At 44.0% G+C, this 23,712-nt stretch overlaps 1 protein-coding gene across 3 annotated transcripts; it reads left to right on the forward strand.

Annotated features, from left to right (window-relative positions):
- The first annotated feature begins 3,625 nt into the window (after positions 1–3,625).
- On the forward strand, positions 3,626–23,052 carry ZNF16 (zinc finger protein 16). Of its 3 annotated transcripts, none has more exons than XM_077758149.1 (3): positions 3,626–3,742; positions 7,170–7,374; positions 19,601–23,052. In XM_077758149.1, exons 2-3 carry the CDS (start codon positions 7,179–7,181, stop codon positions 21,445–21,447), a joined length of 2,043 nt encoding a protein of 680 aa, XP_077614275.1. In that variant the 5' UTR covers positions 3,626–3,742; positions 7,170–7,178; the 3' UTR covers positions 21,448–23,052. The 3 variants fall into 3 exon arrangements, with proteins under 3 accessions (XP_077614275.1, XP_077614274.1, XP_077614277.1); XM_077758148.1 differs by lacking the exon at positions 3,626–3,742 and adding an exon at positions 3,835–3,957; XM_077758151.1 differs by lacking the exon at positions 3,626–3,742 and having other exon boundaries at positions 7,181–7,268.
- Positions 23,053–23,712: the final 660 nt, after the last annotated feature.

Consider the following 23,712-nt stretch of genomic DNA (forward strand, 5'->3'; position numbering starts at 1 on the left):
GTATTTCCCTGATGAGGAGGGATGCTGAGCATCGTTTCATGTGTCTGCTGGCCATCTGGAAGTCTTCTTTGGAGAAGTGTCTGTTCAAGCACTGAGCTCTTCTGACTGCACCAGATCCAATACATATGAAGACAGTCCAGTCAAGAGAGTGGGCTTGTGTCTTGCTTGTGGAAGGTCATTCTGTAAATACTTGAGGGATAGATGATGGTGTAAGTGGCCTCAAGGTAGCCACCTTGAGCTGGAAAGACAGAGAAGGATAGTGAGCATAAGAGACCAACAAATAAAAGACAAGAATCCTCAGGATTAAACCCATTACTAGATGGGATCTTTGCATGTGTAGCTGAATGGAAGTATGTATGTAAGAACCTGACTCAGGGACCCAGCTGTCAATCAGGAAGCTCCTGCAAAGCTAGGCAGCTGTGGCTAGGGCAGCCTCTCACATTCCTTTGAAGCTGACCATGAAGATTACGGACAAGGACGCCCCCCAGAAAGCAAGGTTAGATGTAATGAGGTCCAAGGCCCAGGGAGTGCCTCCCACAGCTGAGTCTAGGTGATAGGGTGCTGTTCCAGTGCTCCCTTCCCTGACAGGAAGAGGAGCTCCAGCATTCCTGCAGAGGTACCCACAGGAGGATTCTGCAGACAGGGCACAGAGATGACTGCTAAGTTTGCTTACACATATGTGAAAACTTTGCATTCAAATAACTACATAGTTTTACTTAATGTTTACTTATTTTGAGAGAGAACAAGTGGAAGTGGGGTGGGCAGAGGGAGAAGGAGACAGAGAATCCAAAGTAGGCCCTGTGATATCAGCACAGAACTAAACATGGGACTTGAACTCACAAACATGGGTTTGGGCTGAAATCAAAAGTCAGATACTTAACCAACTGAGCTACCCAGGTGCCCCTACAGTTTTCTTTAAATAACCACATGTCAGACTTACCTTGGACAGTACCAAGCAGAGTTTGAATGCTGCTGTGTGTTTCACATTCTCCTTCTCCACACTCCAGGTTGGGAGTAACTTGCCATTCAGTGATAGAACCTATTGGAGACGCAACTTGTCCAGAGGGACTGGACTGAGCTGTGTTCGGGACTGGACAGGACTTTGGGTTTTTCCTCTTGACCAGGGGCTGCATCCTGGTGCAGCAGGTGACCACATGGAAAGACTGTGGCAGAAGCAGCTCATTATCCCTATGATCTGTTCTCCTTTCTTCCCAAACCAGTGGGCAGAACGTCCTCAGGGGAGGCACTTGTGTCGCTGATCACTGCCTAGGGAACTTGCTATAAAATTTGTGATCTTACGTAAGAGAAAAATATTTGAACTTCAAGTGCTAACACTAGTGTGATCCAGGCTTCTAAGTTCTCCAACCCAGCAGCGTGAAGTAGTATCTCACTGTCATTTATTTGTCTTTCTCCGATGGCTGACCAGCAGAGCATCTCTTTCATCCCAGGATCTAAAAATATTTACTGTGTATTTTTTCTACTAACCTCATTTCTGTTCATATCAGGTCTTTAGTTCATTTAGAGATTAACATTGTGTGTGTTGTTAGGTAGGGATCTGGCCCTGTTTTTCTCCACTGAGTGAGCTCATTTTCTCAGTACTTTCTACTAAAGAGCCCACTCTTTTTCCATTGATTGTGGTGCCACGTTTATCATCTATTGAATTTCTACCTCCACAAAAGTCTGATACTGATCTCTCTGCTGTCCTGCTTCTGCTGTCTGTTTTCTTCTGTCACAACTGATAGCACATCCTCCTATTCCCTTTTTAGGTTGCTTTGGCTACTCAATCATTTTTCTTTTTCCACACACATTTTGAGTTTCCTCCTAACCAACTAGAACTTTGACTAGATTGCAGTGAAATTATAGGTTGAATGGGGGGGGGAGTTNTTTTGTTACATTATCTGTTGATTACTGATGGTGCAGAGAAATGTATTATTCCTTTTTCTAACTTCTTCAGATACACTCAATATTTATAAAACTTTTATAATCTCTTTTATTTTTTTAGAAATATTTTTTTTAATTTTTTTTAGCTATTTCTAGGAGAGAGAGAGAGACAGCGTGAGCAGGGGAGGGCCAGAGAGAGAGGGAGACACAGACTCTGAAATAGGCTCCAGGCTCTGAGCTGGCAGTCAGCACAGAGCCCGACACGGGGCTCGAACCCATGAACCGCGAGATCATGACCTAAGCGAAAGTCGGACCCTTAACCGACTAAGCCACCCAGGCTCCCCTATAATCTCTTTTAAAAAAGAGAGAGAGAGTTTTATCTGAGCCCAATTTAGGATGGCTGCCCTGGGCGCACAGTATTCATAAAGATGAGAGTTCTCCAGAACACCTGGGTGGCTCAGTCTGTTAAGTCTTTGACTCTTGGTTTCAGCTCAGGTCATGATCTCATAGTTTTGTGAGTTTGAGCCCCACATTATGCTCCACACCGTCAGTGCAGAGCCAGCTTGGGATTCTCTCTCTTTGCACCTCCACCTTCTCAAAATAAATAAACTTTTTTAAAAAAAAGGGAAAGAGAGAAACTTTTCTGCCCAACAATAATGAGAGTGCTCCTGGGAAGGAACATTTGGTTCAGGGTTATATAATTTTTTAAAAAAATAAATTAGTTACAAATCATTAGACAGAAATCATTTCAGAAAGTTACAGAGATGATATTAAAGTTTTTAGTATAGGCAGAGCTGTATAACCTTAATCTTATGGGCCCTGGAAAGGTTTTGGTTTTACTCTTCTCTTTATGTTTGGAATGCTTCCTTTCGGGTTATTTGTAAATGAAGCACATGTATAATGTGTTCCAGGTAGAAACTGAGCTCATGCTTTGAGGTTTTGATGACTATGATGTTAAAATATAGCTTCTCTGAGAGTCCATGCAGGGCCTACAAACATTAAAAGTTGACAATTTCCTTTTTAAAATTTCCGTTATTTTATCAATATATTATATATTTTTCTCTGAAATATTTTCAATTTTATATCTTTTATACTTTATACTGGGTTCCATAGGTTTGAGAAGAAAGCGTTATGCTTTTCATTGCTTTATAAATAATCTGTACTTTTCTAGCTACTATCATTTTTGATTAAAAGGGTTATGTAGACAATGTTTATAAATTCCAATACTTAAGGTTTTTAGGTCAACTTTATATTATAGTTTCTAATTTTGATAATCTGTCAAATACATACCTTTAAACATTCCTATTCTTTATGTTTAAGCGTATAATCAATTTCTGTAAATGTTCCACGGACACTCCCACTAAATGCATATTACCTACGTAAGGAATTTGAGTTTTTCCATCTATCTGCCCATTTACTGATTGAGCGATTCCGTTCTCCCACGTGCTCCCTCACGTCTTCATCAAGCTGCAGTCTGTTCGATTCCAGAACTGTGTCTCCAAGTCTCACTACAGCGGTACAGCTCATTCTTCCGCATTTCTAACCGTCGTATTTTCACATTTAGTCGCCACAGCGCGGCTTGCTCGATTGACTCCGAAGCGGGAAAGCTAGGGAGCTCCACCTCAGCGCCTGGTCAGGAGCCGGACCACCAAGTCGCTCTGGCCTCCGGCCGCCTAGAGAGACGACGTTGGCCCGGAAGTCGGGAGAGGGACTTCCGGGGTTCTTCTCGGGGCGGAGCCGCAGTACTCCTCCGCAGACACCGTCGCGCGGTGCCGGGAGTGGCCCCCCGGAGCGGAGGAGTTCCCTCAGGTGAACCCCCGCGTTTTGGACCGAGCTCCTGCGTGATCCCGCTGCCCCAGCGGTTGGTGCCGGCCTCCGGTTGTCTAGACTAGGCGTTGTGGGCAGAGGGGCGGGCGGGGCGGCCCGGCCTGGGCGGGGGTGGGGCCTCNCCCTCCCCAGAGCGGGCCTGAGGGGCGCCCTCCACCGGGTGCCCAGGACGGCCGAGCCTAACCCGCCCCGGAGCCTCCCTGCAGGGCTGCGTGGCGAGGCTGGCCTAGGCGACGGGGCAGGTGTGCGGTGAGTGGTGTCTGGCGCGTGGGGTTTGGGGTGTAGGAGGGGCCTCTGGACTTGGGTGCGAACGTCAGAGCTGTACTGAGCTGCATGAGAAATGAGGTTGTCGCTTGGCGCCGGGTGTCCTGTCTGGAGGCCTCGGGTGATGGATTCACTCTTCAGGTGGCGAAGAAGCAGTGAGGAGAGAGAGGGATTTATTCTCCCCCACGCGAGTGGGGCCTAGGGATGAGCCGAGCCCGTCTTGTGGGTGCTGCCGTGGGCTGCTTTCTGCTTGTCTTTCCCAGTGGCCTCTGCCAGCACCCTGTTGAGCTCTTAGCGGAGAGAATCTGCTTCCAGGCTTGTTGGCAAATTCGAATCCTTTGAGGTTATTGCACTGAAGTGCCTGTTTCCTTGCTGACTGTCCTGACTCTTGAGGCCCCAATCCTCGCACAGAGACCTTGCATCTCAGAGCCAACAGTGGTTCATGTAATTAGATTTGGTCCACCAAGATAATTCTCTCTGCAAAGTCTCTTTTGCTGTGTAGTGTATCATATCCACAGGCTCCAGAGATTGGGATGTGGACATAGGTGTTGAGGGACATTCTGTTTACCGTAAATTGGGTTTATGTCCTCCTGGGCAGGATCCCACATATACTGAGGTGAGAAAAAAACAAGATGTAAAATGAGCATAGACTATTCTGGAAGGGTAGAGTAACAACTGGGAAGGGAAACTGAGTGGCTGGCTGAGACTGTTTGACCATTAAGTTCTTTTTTGCCTTTCCATATTTGAGCCATATGACTGTGACAGTGATGATAATTTCAAGAATTTTATTTTACTTTTTAAAGTTTATTTATTTTGAAAGCAAAAGAGAAAGAAAAATAGGGGAAGGCTAGAGAGGAGAGACAGAATCCCAAGCAGGCTCTGCACCATCAGAGCAGACCCCAGTGTGGGGCTCAAACTCAGGAACTGTGAGGTGACAACCTGAGCCTAGATCAAGAGTAGGATGCTTAACCGACTGTACCACCTAGGCACCTCTTCAAGAATTTTAAAATAAAATGAACTGGGACGCCTGGATGGCTTAGTCAGTTAAGCATCTGACTCTTGATTTCAGCTCAGGTCAAGATCTCATGGTCCATGAGTTCAAGCACCATATCAGGCTCCATGCTAACAGTGTGGAGCCTGCTCAGAATTCTCTCTGTCCCTCCCTCTCTCTCTGTCTGCCCCTCCTGCATGCGAACTCTCTTTCTCAAAACAAATAAGCTCTATTTATTAAAAAAAATTTTTTTTTACTGTTTATTTTTGAGACAGAGAGAGACACAGAGCTTGAGCAGGGGAGGGGCAGAGAGAGAGGGAGATACAGAATCTGAAATAGGCTCTGAGCTGTCAGCACAGAGCCCAATGTGGGGTTTGAACCCACAAACCGTGAGATCATGACCTGAGCCCAAGTTGGATGCCCAACTGACTGAGCCACCCAGGTGCCCCAAAATAAATAAACTTTAAAATAAAGTGAACTGAGTGAATATTGCAAATGATTGAGTCTTCCTTGGGAGAAGGAGAGTGAAGGTTCCTTCCCCTCATGGAAGCAACATCTGCTCTGTTCTGCTGCTGCATAGACAAGCAGCTTGAGTCAGTGCTCTCCTTGATTTGAATCTTGTCTGTGCCATTCCTCTGAGCACTAGTGTTAGGTTAGTTCTGTCTGTCCTAATATAGAAACGTGGCCGGTGCTTCACCACTCAGGCAGCCAAGGGCCCCGATAGTCTCTATACCAGTGACCCTGCCTCTGAGCTCTGTCCACAGCTTTGCCTCATCTTTTCCTACCTCTCTAACTAGGCATTGCCTAGGCCCTCTTCCCTGGGCTTGGTTTAAATGCCTGCCTGCCCCAGGGTGCTGCTTCTTCCTTGCTGCCTCTGCTTCTTGCCAGTCTCAGCCTGTCAAAAACTAATGATTTGGTTGGACCTTGTGGTTCTTATTTGCAACAAAAACCATCAGGAAACTCAAAACGAGGGCCTGTAGATTAGCACACCTGGGGCCACACCGTGAGTTTGCAGGCAATGAAAGAGAGAGGTGCATGGGCCTGAGCTTCTGCTTTTATTATAGTTGAGGGTGGAGACCTAGAGTTTCATGGACTCACTCTTTATTGGCGAATTTAAAACATAAGAGTGGAAATTTAAAGTTCAAGAAGAGAAAAATGACAAGTGACCCAAATGACCAGTTATCAGAATCAACCAAGATTGCTAAAAGGAGGTGGCCAGGCTTTTTATCTAGTCCAGTGGCTGGCAATGCATTTATTCTCCCATAACCATCTTTGAAATTGATGCTTCTTTGCAGTGGATGCCTCAGCAATCAAAGGTTAATTCAGACATTTGCGTTACAAAACAAAACAAAACAACTGTCTGGGCTTATACTACACATTGCCCAGTAGGCAGGCAGTGTCCACAGTGGGCTTCTGCTAGCATTTCCTGATTTGTCTTCTCAATCTCTGAAGGACAGAGGGGTCATTATAATCTATCAATGGCTCAGTGTGAATAAGGGGCCAAGAGGTATTGCCACAAATGAGCAGGCACTGAGCAGAGCATGGTGCAACAAGTGGCAACTGAGCAGAGCATGACACATTTGAAGAGACAGGGCAGTGGGAGCAGTCGGGGAAATCACTAACCTGGACCTATCATGTGTGATTGGGAATATTTTATTTCCTCAAAAGAAGCATTTAGAGCTGGAAATGAGCCCAAACTTGGGAATCTTCACAAGATAAGGGTGTTTATGTCTTCCTTAATCAGAGAAATTGATATAGGTTCAAAAATAAACCCTGGGATACAAACATGAAGAGGGAGATAAGGAGGAGCCTGGGAGGGAGCCACTGGTACAGTGGGAAGACAGGGATACCCATTTTGGATGCTGCCAGGAGGACACAATTCAGATACCATGGTCCTCTGCCATGATTGGATCTGATGGTCTACCTTCAGGACATTGTGTCAGGAATGAGGGGTGGGCCCACAGTGGGTGCAGATTTTATGGTGCTATTCTCCTATCATGGCAGAACCCCTTCTAGGGGTGTTCATGGGACACTGTATGCTCACCTTTCCCTGGGGTCAGCATCTTACCCCTTCCTGAGACCTAGCAGCAGGCCCTCCTCTGGTCTCAGGCTGTAGGAGTAGAAAAAGACACCCCTACCTGGTGGGAGGATGGATCCCTGGAGCTAGGCCCACTGCATACTCACCTGTATCCTTGCTGGTCTCCAGGTCCCAGCCATGCCCAGCCTCAGAGCTCGCTCTGAAGAGGCAGAAATGGAGCCCTCAGTTCCTGGACCATCCCCTTGGATCCCTGCAGCCCAGGCATGTGTGAGTGATGCTCCTGCCATGACCCACCCTGGATCTACACTCCGTGATCCCCATTGCTGTGACTACACTGAGCCAGGAACCACCCCCTCTCACCATCAGCAGCCAGGTACTGGGAGCAAGTTCTGCACTGGTGCCCTCATTCTAAAGGCACCTTATCCATGTCACCCTGTGCTTACCCCCAGAAGGCAACCATATCATCATTAGGGATAGGGTGCCTCATGGACTTGAGGGCGAAGGCTAGAGATCAGAACGAAATTTGACTTCCTCCCCAGGCTGTCTTGGTGCCAGAGCAGGACACCGTGTTTTCCCCACCTGACATAGAAGAGTGTGATATGATGGTCACCAGCTGAGCCCTCCCAGCCCAACTACCAGGCTGGTATTGATTGCCTGCATTCAGGGTACTGCCCTAATTCAGGCTTTGGACCTGCTCCCTTTGGCTATATTCACACTGCCTAGCCACCCTGATCCACTTCAGAACACTACTAGAGAGTCCTTTTCCAAAGAGCCTTCAACTAGCTTGAACCTCTCAGCAGTGATTAGAATGGTTACTAGTGCTAACTTTCCTTACTGGGATCTGATGGTGGCTATGTTACAAGAGACACTCTTAACTACATGGGACCTATGGTTTATTCTCAAGACACCTGGGCAATGTACAGACGGCCAGGGAAGGTTGGGCTAATGGCAGTGTTGGTTGACAAACCTTGGGAACTTCCTGGGTATAACTTAAACTGGCCCCTGTACATGGCAGGGAAGGAGAGGCTGAATAACAAAGCAGGCCACCGAGGTTGGTAGGTGGCAGTTTAGTAAGCAAGGAAACTTATTTAAGAAGCTTGTCTTGGGTGGCTGCAATCCAAGTAAATCCCAGCACCTGCCTGCCAAATGTTAAAAGTTGATAATAGTGGCCTTAACTGGGTTTAGTCATAAATACTATCCAGATGGTCTTAGCACCATATCACTGTCTCAAGGCTCTGTCTTTGGGGCAGCTTCTGGGAGCAGGGAAGGCCAGCAGAATGTACATCTAAAGACAAGTGAGAGGATGAGGAGCCTCCAATTGCCTGGATCCAGTTCAGTAGTCAACCAGCGGTCGCATCCTCTCAATGACCTCCCCCAACAAACCCAGGTGGTACAAGGCAGTCCTGGGTGTATTGGAGCAAGAGAGTGTTAGGAGATGAGAGACATGATGAGGTACCAAGAAGTAGAAGTAGCCCTGAGAGACAGGCCTGCTGATTGCCCCACGCAGAGGCAGAATGCTCCATTAAAAAAGAACAGATGGATGGTAACTTATGTTTTAAATTTTTTTAATGTTTTTATTTTTGAGAGAGAGACAGTGTGAGCAGGGTAGGGGAAGAGAGGGAGACTAAGAAAGAATCTGAAGCAGACTCCAGACTCTGAGCTGTCAGCACAGAGCCGGACGTGGAGCTCAAATTCACGAACTGTAAGATCATGGCCTGAGCCAAACTCAATGCTTAACCAACTGAGCCACCCGGGCGCCTCAGTAACTCATGTTTTAAAAGCCACTGTAGTGGGGGGTGCCAGGGTGGCTTAGTTGGTTAAGTGTCTGCTCTTGGTTTTGGCTCAGGTAATGATCTCATGGTTCATGGGATGGAGCTCCATGTCAGGCTCTGTGCTGACAGCATGGAGCCTGCTTGGGATTCTCTCTTCCTCTTTCACTACAACTCCCCCACTCACTCTAAATAAACAAACAAAACATTTAAAAACGTAAAAAAACTACTGTGGAACAAAATGATGGAGTAGGTGGCTCCAAATATCCAGTCCTCCACAAAAACAAGCAGAAACTGTCAGGACCAACTTTGTGAGGAATCTAGAAAACAGGTTTACAGCAACCAAGTGAATGCTAAATCAAGAAAAAGGCAACTTAAAAATGATAGGAAAGCTTTGTGGTGTTTTTACTTGCTCATGTCCCCAAACACCCCTGGCACAGTAGTAGTCCTGAAGTGAGCAGCTTGTGTTCCCAGTGCGGGATCATGGTTCCCTGACTCCAAAGGAAGCAGAGAAGACCAATTCAGAAATTATTCTGTTTGTCCCAGCCTGTATGGGGTTGGATAAAATATTGATGCAAAGCGCTTGTCTCTGTTTTGCCTAACTCAGAACTTACTCAGGGCAGAAAACCAGTGGGTTCAAAAACATTCTAAGGGGAACTAAAGCCCTCCAACCACCTAGGACATCGCTTAACAGTACAGTCAACCACTTCAAGCCTAGGAAGGAAAGCTGGGGGAAATGAGGACTTTCAAAAGCACCCTTGTATATAAGGGAATTTAGAAAACCACATACATGCCCAGAACAGGAAACGTGCTCTGAAAAGACTTCTGAATCCTAGCTTCACCCCTGGATCATCTCTAAGTTCAGTAAAAACAGAAATCTAACATAGTTATGTATAGTGTTAAAATAGTACCCCAGCACAAAGACCGGGAGACCTGTATTACTTTTCTTTTACTGTTAGCATTCAAGGAAATCTCTGTCAAAAGACTAGCTGAACATAAGCTAAAGAAACAGAGGCTGAGCTCAGTGACCATACATGACAGACTTGTTTTAGTTTACAAAACTTGTTTGAAAAGTCACTAGATGAACAGATAATTGTAGCCATTTGAAAAGTCACTAGATGAACAGATAATTGTAGCCTTCAACAATCAGAAACAGCAAACCCTGAAGGAGGGAGAGACTGATTTACAGGTTATCACAATAAATATTCAAGTGTCTAGCTTTCTTTATAAAAAAATTTCAAAGAATACAGAGAAAAAGGAAAACACTGCTAGCCCATTCAAAGGAAAAATAATTAATTGTCAGAAAGTGTCCCTGAAAAAGCACAATACTTGACAGACTGTAAACCAACTATTTTTAATGTGCTCACATAAATNAACATCTAGAAGTTCTAGATTTACATAATTATAAATATACAATATATATTTATATAATTCTAAAATGGAACAGAACAGAAATTCTAGAGTTGAAAGGTGCAGTAACTGAAATGAATTCACTAGAGGGTTTCAACAGCAGATTTGAGCAAACCTGAAGAATCAGCAAACTGAAGGTGGAGCCATTGAAATTACTGAGTCTGAGGAACAGAAAGAATAAAGATTGCGTAAAAGTGAACGTGGCCTAACAGACCTATGGGATACCATCAGTCGAACCAACATACACATTATGGAAAAGAGAGAGAAAGAATATATGAAGAACCAGTGGCCCAAATGTCTTAAATTTGATGAAATACATACATATGTATATTCAAAAAGTTTAACAAACTCCAACTAGGATAAATTCTAGGAGATTCACACCAAGACTCACTATAATTATATTGTCAAAAGACAGAATCCTGAGAACAACAAATGAAGTGACCCATCTCCCATAAAGGATCCTGAATAAGATTAGTAGCCAATTTCTCATCAGAGACCATGGAGGTTGGAAGGCAGTGGGATGACCTATTTAAAGTGCTGAGAGAGAGAGAAAACTGTCAACCAAGAATTCTATATCTGGCAAACTTACCCTTCTAATTGATATTCCCAGATATTTTCAGATATGAGCTGTTTGTTACCATTAGACCTGCCCTATAAGAAATGGTAAAGGAGGTCCTACAGATTAAGATGAGGGGACACTGGGTAGGGACTAAAAGCCATATAAACAAATAAAAATCTCTGGTAAACATAATTATATAGGTAATTATAAAAAACTAGTATTATTATATTTTTTAGTTTATAACTCTACTTTTATTTCCTAAATGATTTAAAAGACAAATTTGTAAAAATAATTATAAATCTTTGTTACTAAACACATAACATGTAAAGATACATATCTGACAACATGAAAGTAGGGAACAGAAGTGTAGAAGAGCAGAGATTTTGTATGCTGATGTGGCTAAGTTGATATCACTTCAAACTTGATGGTTATATTCTGGGGATCTTATGTACAGCATGATGACTATAATTAACTGTATTCTTTATTTGAAAATTGCTAGGAGAATAGACCTTAAAAGTTCTTACCACAATTAAAGGGGTTTCCTGGCTGGCTCAGTCAGTAGAACATTTGACTCTTCATCTTGGAGTCTTAAGTTCAAGCTTGCCCCACATTGGGTGTAGAGATTACTTTAAAAAAAAAAAAAGATAATTGTGTAAAGTGATAGATGTGTTAACTAACTTTATGATGGTAATCATTTTACAGTGTACATGTATCAGTGTACAGATAATCACATTGTACACCTTAAACTTATACGATGATGTATGTCAATTATATTTCAGTAAAGCTCAGGGAATAAAAACTAAACCAGCTGGGATGGGAGAACCACATAACATTGTTTTAGGATGTTAGGATGTTAATTGTCCCCATTGTACAATCCCCACTGTACCACTAAGGAAATATCTCTAAAATATACATAAAAGGAAGAAAGAAGAAAATTAAGATGGTACACTACCAAAAATAAAACAAAAGAAGACAATAATAGAGGAAACAAGGAACAAGATACCAAAAACAAATAGCAAAATGAAGTACATCCTTCCTTATCAATAATTACCTTAATTATAAATGGTATAAGCTCTCCAAAGGCTGATATTAACACAGTGGATGAAAAAGCGTAATCCAACTGTATACTGTCTACAAGAGGCATACTTTAGATCCAAACACACAAAGAAGTTTAATGGGAAAGGTGAAAAAAAGATACTATGTACAAATAAATAGTAACCAAAAGAGAGCTATACTATAATACCACACAAAATAAACTAAGTTAAAAACTGTGAGAGAAAAGAAGGATATTACGTTTGGATAAAAGAATCAATTCATCGGGGTGCCTGGGTGGCTTAGTCGGTTAAGCGTCCGACTTTCCCTTAGGTCATGATCTCGGGGTTCGTGGGTTCGGGCCCCGCATCGGGCTCTGTGCTGACTGCCGGCTCAGAGCCTGGAGCCTGTTTCAGTCTGTGACTCCCTCTCTCTCTGACCCTCCCCTGTTCACGCTGTCTCTCTCTCTCTCCTAGAAATAAATAAAACATTTAAAAAAAAATTAAAAAAGAATTCATCAAGAGGATATGTTACAAATTTCTGCATGCATACAGAGAACCCCCAAATATATGAAGCAAACGTACATTTGAAGTGAGAAATAGATAGTTCTACATAAGAGTTGGAGACTTTAGTACCTCATTTCCAAAAATGGATAGAACATCTAGACACAAGGTCAGTAATGAAATAGAACTTGAACAACACAGTAAACCAATTAGACCTAATAGACATGTATATACACACCATCCAAAGGAGCACATGTTCTTCTTAAGTGACATTCTCCAACATAGATCATATATGTAAGGCCACAAAATAAATTTCAATAAATTGAAAACAGTTGAAGTCATGTAAAGTATTCTCTCCAGTCAATAACAGCAGGAAAATTGGAAAATTTACAAATCTGTAGAAATAAAACAACATACTCGTAACCAGTGGGTCAAAGAAGAAATCAAAGGAAATTAGAAAACACCTGCAGACAAATGAAAACTTATGGTATACAAGGAAAGTGGTGCCAAAGGGGAAATTTATAGCAGTNAAAAAGCAAACTAAATCCACTAACATAAAGAAGGAAATAATAAACATTAGAGGAGAAATAAATGAAATAGAAAGTAGAAAACCGTAGAGATTCAACAAAATCAAAAGTTGGGTTTTTTAAAAAGATTAAAATAGACAAACCTCTGATACAAACATTTAAAAATTCCGAAATTGACATTATTACCAATCTTATAAAACAGGAGTATAAGAGAAGACTGTTAACAGTTGTACACCAATAAATTATATAACCTAGATGAAAGAAATTCCTGAAAACAAAAACAAAAAAATTACCAAAGTGACTCAAGAATAAAGTATTATACCCCATGACCAAGTGGAATGTAACCCCGAAATACAAAGGTAGTTTAACATGGGGCACCTGGGTGGCTCAGTCAGTTAAGCATCTCTTTTTTTTTTTTTTTAATATTTTTATTTATTTCTAGAAGAGAGAGAGAGACAGCGTGAACAAGGGAGGGTCAGAGAGAGAGGGAGATACTCTGAAATAGGCTCCAGGCTCTGAGCTGGCAGTCAGCACAGAGCCCGACGCGGGGCTCGAACCCATGAACTGCGAGATCATGACCTAAGTGAAAGTCGGACGCTTAACTGACTAAGCCACCCAGGCGCCCCAAGCATCTAACTCCTGATTTTGGCTTAGGTCAAGATCTCAGTGGTTTGTGGAATTGAGCCCTGTGCAAGGCTCCACGCTCACAGCACAAAGCCTGCTTGGGATTCTCACCCTCTCTCTCTACACCTCCCCTGCTCTCTCTCTCTCTCAAAAATAAATAAATGAACATTTAAAAAAAAAATTTAAAGGTAGTTTAACATAACAAAACCAATGTCACCACATTAATAGAATGAAGGAGAAAAAGTAATCATCTCAGTAGATGCAGAAAAAGTATTTGACAAAATCAAACACCCTTTGTGATTAAAAAAAAAAAAAAGAAAACTCAATACAGGGGAACCTCCTCAACATGTTAAAGGGCATTCATGAAGAACCCACAGCTAGCATCATTTAAACAGCATCAAACAAAAACCAATACCTACAAATAAATTTAACCAAGGAAGTGAAAGACTTGTGTGTTGAGAATTACAAAGCCTTGATAAAAGAAGTTAACAGATAATAATTAGAGAGACATCAAGTCCATGAATTGGACTTCATAGTGTTAAAATGTACATGCTATCCAGAACAATCTACAAATTCAGTACAAACCCTATCAAAATTCCAATGCCTTTTTTGCAGTAATTGAATAGTCCTCAAATTCAGGTAGAATTACAAAAGGCTGTATACAGTCAAAAAAAAGCTCGGGGCGCCTGGGTGGCTTAGTCGGTTAAGCGTCCGACTTTTGCTTAGGTCATGATCTCGCGGTTCGTGGGTTCGAGCCCCGCGTCGGGCTCTGTGCTGACTGCCAGCTCAGAGCCTGGAGCCTGTTTCAGAGTCTGTGACTCCCTCTCTCTCTGACCCTCCCCTGCTCATGCTGTCTCTCTCTCTCTCTCTCTCTCTCTCTCTCTCCTAGAAATAAAAAACATTAAAAAAAAAAAAACTTGAGAAGGGAGAACAAAGTGAGAGAACTCGTACTTAACTAGTTTCAAAAATTACTACAAACCTGCACTAATCAAAACAATTTGGTATTGACATAAGGCTAGACGTACAGATCAATGGAATAGAACGGAGAGTCTAGAAATAAACCTAGACATCTGTGGCAAATTGATTTTCAACATGGATACCAAGACCATTCAGTGAGAAAAGAGAACACTTCAACAAATGATGCTGGGATAAGTGGATATCCACATGCAAAACAATAAACTGGGACCCCTACTTTATACCATATACAAAAATTGACTTAAAATGGCCCAACGACCTAAATAGAAGTACTAAAGTCATAAGACTCTTAGAAGAAAACAGGTGTAGATTTTCATAACCTTGGATTTAGCAATAGACTCTTAAATATGACCCCAAAGCATGAGCAGTGAGAAAAAAAGGTGGGTAAGTTGGACTTTATCACAATTAAAAACTTTTGGGTATCAAAGGACATTATTGGGGGGCCAGGGTGACTCAGTCGATTGAGCATCTGACTCTTAATTTCAGATCAGGCCATGATCCCAGGGTCATGGGATCAGCATGGGGCTTGCTTAAGATTCTCTATCTTCCTGTCTCCCCCACTCATGCACCCTCTCTCTCTAAAGTAAAAACAAACAAACAAAGGACATTATCAAGAAAGTAACACGACATCCTACAGAACAGGAGGAAATTCTTTGCAAATTGTATTTCTGGTAAGCGTCTAGTACCCAGAATATATAAAGAACTACAACTCAGGGTGGCTGGGTGGCTCAGTCAGTTAAGCATCTGAGTCTTGATTTTGGTTCAGGTCATGATCTCATGATTTCTGACATTGAGCCCCACGTTGGGCTCGGTGCTGATGGCATGGAGCCTACTTGGGATTCTCAGTCTCTCCTCTCTGTCTTGTCTGGCTGGCTGGCTCTCGGTCTCTCTCTCTCTGAATAAACATTTTAAAAACAATAAAGTTCTAAAATGGTATTAAAAAAATTCTTACAACTCAATAAAATTGACAGCCCAATTTTAAAATGGGCAAAGAACTTGAATAAACACTTCTCAAAAGAAAACATGCAAATGGCCAACAGGCACATGAAAAGATGCTCAAATTTATTCAGTCACTTAAGAAATGCAAATCAAAACCACAGCAAGATTACCACTTCATACCCACTAGGGTTGTTTTAATAATTAAATATGTAACAAGTGTTTTCCAGGGTGCAGAGAAATTGGAACTATAATACTTTGCCAGTAGGAGCGTAAAGTGGTGCAGCCACTACGGAATAAAATTTGGCAGTTGCTCAAAAGTTTAAAGTATTATCATATGACCCAGAAATGCTAGATACATACCCAAAGAATTGAAGACAGGTACTCAAACACATGTACATCATATTCATTCAGGCACTATTCACAATAGTCCGAAGAAGCAAACAGTCCTCATGTCCATCAATGGATGAATGGATAAGCAAAATGTAGTATATCCATACAATGGAATATTATTCAGCCAAAAAAACCAAAAAACAAAAACAAAAAAACAAATGAAGCACTGCTACATGCTACTGTGTGGATGAACTTCCAGAAAATATTAGACTAACTGAAAGAATCCAGACATAAAAAGTTACATGTGTTAGGATTCCATTCATATGATATATCAGGAATTGATAAACGCATAGAGACAAAATGCAGATTTATGGTTGCTAGGAGTTGGGAGGGGACATAAGATAAACTGTAATGAGTAAGAGGCTTTACTTTGGAGTGATGGAAGTGGTTGGTGATGGAGGTGGTGATTGCACAACATTGTAAGTGTACTAAGTGCCACTGAAATGTTCATTTAAAACAATTTAATTTTTGTAAATTTCACCTCAATAAATGAAGTAAAGTGAAATGAAAAGCTGCCAGGAGATGGAAGATTAGTGGAGCCCTAACCTGAGTATGTGATGCCACTTGGAATCTATATGGTAGGTGTGGGTGAGGTGCTAGGTGAGGTCACTGCTGTGCCACCACCAGCAGCCAGTGCACCACAGGCATGTGTGGTAGTCACATGAGCATGGCTTTGACTTGGGTACTTACCTAAGCTGGTTTACACAAACCTGAAAGCCACCTATCATAAAGATCTTTAAAGAGTGTTTTCTTTCAGGAAATACTAACAAGTTTCTTGTGTTCTAGAAGTGCTCAGAATCCTCACCCTTTTCTCTAGTGGAGATCAGTCATGGGAGATCAGTGCAAACAGCTGCATTTGGCTTCAAATCTCTTTCTTTGCCCTTAAACCCAACTTTTATTCTATTTCTGTTTCTCTCAGAAAGAGACAGACAGAGAGAGAGATTTTCTTAAGGGAAACTCCATTTTTTATTTTATATTTCCTTTCAAAAGAGGAACTTCTATCATCGTTTTCAACAGTTCTTAAGTTGCAGAGAAAAATTAAGTTAGATTTACTATCCGAAGTAACATCTCACCATCCTCACCCATAGGACCCAGATTTATCTCTTGTCCCAAGAAAAGACTTCCAGGTCAACAATGCCTTGGGCCTGAAAACCAGTCCTCATGGCCACCATCTCCTGAGCCACATCAGTGATCTTAGTGTCAACAAACTATGACCCCACAGGCCAGGTCCAGCTAGCCAGTGGTGCAGTTTTGTTTTGTTTTTATTTATTTATTTATTTTTAAATATATTTTTTTAATGTTTTATTTATTTCTAGGAGAGAGAGAGAGAGACAGCGTGAGCAGGGGAGGGTCAGAGAGAGAGGGAGTCACAGATTGAAACAGGCTCCAGGCTCTGAGCCGGCAGTCAGCACAGAGCCCGACGCGGGGCCCGAACCCACGAACCGCGAGATCATGACCTAAGCGAAAGTCAGACGCTTAACCGACTAAGCCACCCAGGCGCCCCTTGTTTTGTTTTTAATGGCCTGCAAGCAAATAATGGTTTTGAGGTTCTTTTCAGGGTTGTAACACAGCAGACCATATGACCAGGACCATACAGCCACAAAGCCTAAAATGGGTACCCTCCAACCATTTATGAAAAAGGTTCATTGACTCCTGTATGTCGTCCCCTTCTGGTCCCTCCACATACAGCCAGAGGAGGGTGGGAGGCTCCCTAGGTCAGTCACTGGGGGGATAGCGAGCCTTAGGCCATTCTGTCCAGACCTTTGTTTCCCATAGCAGCCTCTCTGTCTGTCCCTGCAGTCCTCACTGAGCCCTCCTCCCATTACTCCCAGGGGCCCATCATCATAGGGGCATTTCCTAAACACCCCAGAGCCAGGGCTCTTGACCTGAGGGGCCCTGAGGCTCATGGAAGAACATAGTCAGCCTGTGTGCAGCATGTGATGAAGGGTCTTTCTGAGGGTCAGTAGAAGGGTAAAGCACGGCACCCATGTATTGTGCCAGCCATGTTGCTGAGTTCCGTAGGAGAGAGTCTGGGACAGATTCCATGCAAGGGTCAAGGAGTATGTAGGGGCTTCCAGCTGGGAATGCCACTACACAGTGTTTCTGGAGCATGAACTGTCACTACCAGATATGTGGGTATGGTGGGCAGACAAGGTGATTGTGTGGCCAGGCCAAATCTGCATTGAGATCACTCTGGTGGCTCCAGAGGGAACAGAAGCATCCAGATGAGGCAAGGACACAATGCTGTTGTGTTAGATTCTAGAACTTGCAGGTGGGGAAAGGCAGTGTCAGCCTGAACTGAGGGGCAGGTCAGAGGGCAATGAGCACAAGGAAGCAGGGTGGGGGTGTTCTTCACCCACATACTCGGTACAACTGACTGTGGCTAGACAAAAGAGTTGTTCCAGTCCCAGGACATAGAGCCTAGTCAGGGAGCAATCAGGGCTGTACAGGAAACAGCAGAAAGGGGCAATGGTCAAAGATCTGTCCAGTGAGGTGTGTTTGAGCAGAGACCAGGCAGGAGTAAAGGAAGGAGCATGAGGACTATCTGGGGAGAAAGTTCCAAGTGGGGTCAAGCACAAGGGAACAAGAGCAGAGGTGAGGATGAATGCAGGAAGGGTCTGGGAGGATATTGAAGTGCTCTTATGTAATTAGTACATAAGTTACATAACTTTTGCTCTTATGTAACTAGTACATAAGTTACATAACTCCTGGGCAGGAGGGGAAGGTGGGAGGGCAGGTAAACTACTACACATCCAGGCAGGAAAAATTGCAACAGAGTGGTCTGGGCATCTTCATTTGAATGAGACAGAGACTTAAGATCTTTGAGTGAGAGATCCAGGGGAGTGAAGGTTTCCTTGTTACTTCAGGTGTGAAGGGAGAAGAGGGAGAGGTGCCAGAACCATTTTTTCCCTTAATGTTTCTTTATTTTGAGAGAGAGCAAGTGACAGAGTGGCAGAGAGAATCTGGGGTTGTGGGGAGAGAGAATCCTGAGCAGGCTCCAAGCTGTCAGCACAAAGCCTGATGCAGGGCTCGAACTCATGAACTGTGAGATCATTACCTGGGCTGAAGTCAAGAGTCGGATGCTTAACCAACTGAGCCACCCAGGCAGAGCCTTTCTCGTGTGGCGAGGAACCTTGTGCACATTTCTGCCTTCAGAAAGGTGGACACAGCAGCTTAAAACATTGTACCAGGACACAAAATTGTCCAGCTAACACCACTTAGAATTATAGTTTTTAGGGGGTAAGGGTTGCTTTGGTAGGACAGGGCTCAGTCTCTGAAGACCTCTCTGTTGAACAGGACAGAATCTGATATTTTAGGCAAATCCCCGCTGCATTTCTCAGCCTACTATGCAAACAGAACCACCCTTCTTCTCTGAAGGGAACAAGTCCCTCTGCACCTGCCAGCAGAGAGCTTACCTCTCTGTACCGGTGACTCCTGAAGCAAAGCCTATATGGCATTAGTTGGTGCTAAGGAAACAAATACTGGCCCAAGAAGTATTGTGGGAAAGAAAAAAAAGGGTAGAATGTTTAACAGTATAGCATAAGGCATGTAATGATGGGAATGATGAGTGCCTGCATTTGAGGGACTGACAAGACTTGCTGATGACCTGCTGTGGGAGAGAGGTAAGGCAGGTGAGGGGCACCTAGGATTTTGGCCTGAACCAGTAGGTGATTTCCTGAGATATGGGTCAGGGGAGTCAGGGTCAGTCTTGTAGGTTGAAGGCCCTGCAGCCTGGTCTCCTCATAGCCATCCCAGCCCCCTCCCTGGCTCCCTTGAGAGATCTAGGACTGCCACCCCTAGTGGGTCCCACATTCCCAGATGTGTCATCTGTATTTTCCTGTTTCCTTCAAAGTGACATTTGTTATTTCAGATTGGGACACCAGGACTAAGGACAAGGAGTCTCTTCAGAAGAGAGAAGTTTCCGAGGATTTGGAATCACAGGCAGAAGTATCAGAAAACTATACCAGTGATTTTTCCCAGGTTTCTGAGCTTAGAGAACTCTGTGATGATGTACTGGAGAGAGATTGGGGAGCCCCTGACAGTGAGAGACGGGTACACTCCCACTACCAGGAGCAGGGCTTCACACCGGTGGAAGTGCTCCTTAGCAGCACCTTAGAGAAGGAGCTGGGCTGTGATGACTTTGTGAGAAGCTTCAGTCTGAACCCAAACCCAGTGGCGTCTCAGGGAATTCCTACAGAAGAGAGGCCACATATGTATGACATGTGTGGCCACAGCTTCCAACACAATGCAGAGTTAACTACCCATGAAGGGCTTCACATAGCTGAAAGCCCACTCATATGTAATGATTGTGGGCAAACCTTCAGAGGAAACCCTGATCTTATTCAGCATCAGATAATCCATACTAGACAAAAGTCCTTCATATGCAATGAATGTGGAAAATCCTTCAGTCAGAGCTCATTTCTTAAAAGTCATCAGAGGTCTCATGTGAGTGAAAAGCCCTATCAATGCAGTGAGTGCAGGAAAACCTTCAGTGTGCAGTCAAACCTCATTAGGCATCAGATTAACCACAGCAGTGAGAAGCCTTATGTATGCAATGAATGTGGAAAAGCTTTCAGCCAGAACTCAAGCCTTAAAAAGCACCAGAAGTCTCACATGAGTGAGAAGCCCTATGAATGCAGTGAATGTGGGAAGGCATTTAGGCGAAGCTCAAACCTCATCCAACATCAAAGAATTCATTCTGGGGAGAAGCCGTATGTGTGCAACGAATGTGGGAAGGCCTTTAGGCGGAGCTCAAATCTCATTAAACACCACAGGATCCATACAGGTGAGAAACCTTTCCAGTGTAATGAGTGTGGGAAAGCATTCAGCCAGAGCTCACACCTAAGAAAGCATCAGAGAGTTCACACTGGAGAGAGACCTTATGAGTGTAATGAGTGTGGCAAACCATTCAGCCGGGTCTCCAACCTCATTAAGCATCACAGGGTTCACACTGGAGAGAAACCCTATAAGTGCAGTGACTGCGGGAAGGCCTTCAGTCAGAGTTCAAGCCTCATTCAGCATCGAAGAATTCACACTGGAGAAAAACCTCATGTGTGTAATGTGTGTGGAAAAGCCTTTAGCTACAGCTCAGTGCTCAGAAAGCACCAAATAATCCACACAGGAGAGAAACCATATGAATGTAGCATCTGTGGCAAGGCCTTCAGCCACAGCTCAGCCCTCATTCAGCATCAGGGTGTGCACACGGGTGACAAGCCCTATGAGTGTCGGGAATGTGGAAAAACATTTGGTCGGAGCTCAAACCTTATCCTTCACCAGCGTGTTCACACTGGGGAGAAACCCTATGAATGTACCGAATGTGGAAAAACCTTCAGCCAGAGTTCAACTCTCATTCAGCATCAGAGAATCCATAATGGATTGAAACCCCATGAATGTAACCAGTGTGGTAAAGCCTTCAACCGAAGCTCAAACCTTATTCACCACCAGAAAGTTCACACTGGAGAGAAGCCATACACATGTGTCGAATGTGGTAAGGGCTTCAGCCAGAGTTCACACCTTATTCAACATCAGATAATCCACACTGGTGAAAGGCCATATAAGTGCAGTGAGTGTGGGAAAGCCTTCAGTCAACGTTCGGTCCTTATCCAGCACCAGAGGATCCACACCGGTGTGAAACCTTACGACTGCTCTGCTTGTGGGAAAGCCTTCAGCCAGCGGTCCAAGTTGGTCAAACATCAGCTGATCCATGCTAGGGAGTGAAACAGAGCTCCATTCCCGACTCCTCTGGCCACGTCCCAGCCTCACCCATTTCCCAGACTTGAAGCCAGGCTCACTTGCTGCCCTATAACCCTATATCCCACTGTCCACAAAGCCCTGACCCTCCTTCTCCTGTCATCACTCCTGCCTCGTGTGATCTCTTGTTTCTTGTTTGCCTTGTGTGTACATTTTGTTATCAGACTGCCACATTTATTAGGAGGAAAAAGATGATTGAAGCTACATACTCATGAATAGAGTTTATTACTATAATCAAACAGAACCAAAAAAGTAAGCTGACATTTGATTCAAAATAACGACAGTAATTCTTGTATTTGGTAGTCATAAAGAGTGGGTTCTTTGTCTATGGTTATAATTGATATTCTGTTTACATAAATCAGGTCAAGAGTTTTTCAGTTCAGATTACAGTCAACCTTCCCAGAAGTGGTGTGTAGTCATTACCACCTTTTTTTTTTTACCTTTCCATACAGTCACTGGATGCAGGAACCCTTCTGCTCCCTTGCCCTTGTGCCTGAGTCTGAGGTCATGCTTTCTTCTTACAGTCCCACTCAGGGCTGGGGCACAATTACACATGCAGGTGATTCCCAACCTCCCAGTTCTGTGCCTTGTGGTCCTGGCTGTTTGCCCCACAGAGGCCTGCCCTCCTCATGTCCCTCCTGTTCTCCCCACAAGTTTCCAAGTTCAGTTTTCTCCCAAGCCCACTCATCACCATTTATAGAGGACCTGTGAGTGCCCCCAGTAGGTGGGAATTGGCCTCTCAGTTTCCCAGAGCTGTGCCCTTTACTGTGAGCAGGGGGAGTTGTCCCAGAAGCAACACATCTGCCATGAGAAAGGCCCCTGGATGCCAGCCAGCAGGTCTCAACTTGGAGTATCCTCGAATGGGTGGTTGGAGAAGCCCTTCCTGCACTGTCCAGGAGGAAAGGCATTAATGGACAGATATAATCAGGTTTGCAGTTAAGGTAGGAAGGTAAGGGCTTGGCTTCTGTGCTTTCAAAGTAGAGGCAAAGTCATCAGTTGCAAATGAGGAGAGAGAGGTTTGAAGAGGGAAGTATGTGAGTTGGTTCAAGGGTGCACAGGTCGTTTCCATGGTCTTGGGCTACAGTGGACTGCCTATCCCTCTCTCAGAGGTCATCAGGGTAGCCCATCACTGCTCACTCCCTCTCCTCCAGCCCCAATTTCCTAAGGCAATGCACTAGATGACAAACTGCCACATTTGCAGTCTTGGGGACAGCCTTGATCTGTTATCCTTCAACTCACTTGCTCATTTTTCACCCCATGGAGACCTCCATCTGTTAACCCTCATGCTTTCTCACTGTCAGGCAATCCTTTCTGGCTTCACATTCCCCTTTGTCCAGCCTAGGTTCCATCTCCCTCCCCCTCCCCTGTGAATACTTACGGGATACTTACTACATGCCATTTATAGGGACACAGCAAGAAACAACCCTGCCCTTGAGGTCAGTGGATAGAGAAAAATGGCCTAATGAGGGTCATGACTATTATGAGGTGAAAGGAAAACAGGAATAAGGTCTGGGTGTTTTGATGGATTCTGTTTTAAATGGGGGCTGTCAGAGCAGGCCTTGCCAAAATGTCCTTTGAGTGACAACTTGAAGCAAATGAGAAAACGATCAGTGAAGAAGGGGGGAGGGGGGAGGGTGACAACAAGAATAGCTGGTTTTATTGGGAAGCCAGAGCTGGGGTATTAAGAATGTGCAGATTATGACCTGCTGAGGTAGGAAGCACAACCCACCCATACAGGTTGGCAGGTAACCATCATCCAAGCTCCCACTTTGGGAAAGTGAAACCCCAGAGTCTTTTTTTTTTTTTTAATGTTTTTATTTCTCAAGAGAGAGAGGCAGTGTGAGCAGAGGAAGGTCAGAGAGAGAGGGAGACACAGAATCCGAAACAGGCTCCAGGCTCTGAGCTAGCTGTCAGCACAGAGTCCAACGCGGGGCTCGAACCCATGAACCATGAGATCATGACCCGAGCCGAAGTTGGATGCTCAACCGACTGAGCCACCCAGGTGCCCCTCCCAGAGTCTTTTTTGATTGAAGGCACAGTTTCAGTACACTTACACAAAGGAAGTAAAGTCACAAGATCTATTACATACAGATCCCAGAAGCAAGGGGGCACAATGATGGGGGGCAGTCCATCATCCCAGGTCATGAGCAAGCAAGAAATAAGAGAACAGGGTAGCAGACACCTATTACTTAGGAAGTGGTTAGGGTGGTGGTCACTAAATTCAAGTTCTTA

This window comes from Crocuta crocuta, unplaced genomic scaffold (genome assembly GCF_008692635.1).
Source record: "Crocuta crocuta isolate KB4526 unplaced genomic scaffold, BGI_CrCroc_1.0 scaffold327, whole genome shotgun sequence".
Classification (NCBI taxonomy): Eukaryota; Metazoa; Chordata; class Mammalia; order Carnivora; family Hyaenidae; genus Crocuta; species Crocuta crocuta.

Excerpts from the sequence above, each read along its gene's own strand:
- ZNF16 (XM_077758149.1), top strand. The coding sequence starts at position 7,179 with ATGCCCAGCCTCAGAGCTCGCTCTGAAGAGGCAGAAATGGAGCCCTCA. Across the intron at positions 7,375-19,600 it reads CTCTCACCATCAGCAGCCAG|ATTGGGACACCAGGACTAAG; the intron begins GTACTGGGAGCA and ends TTGTTATTTCAG.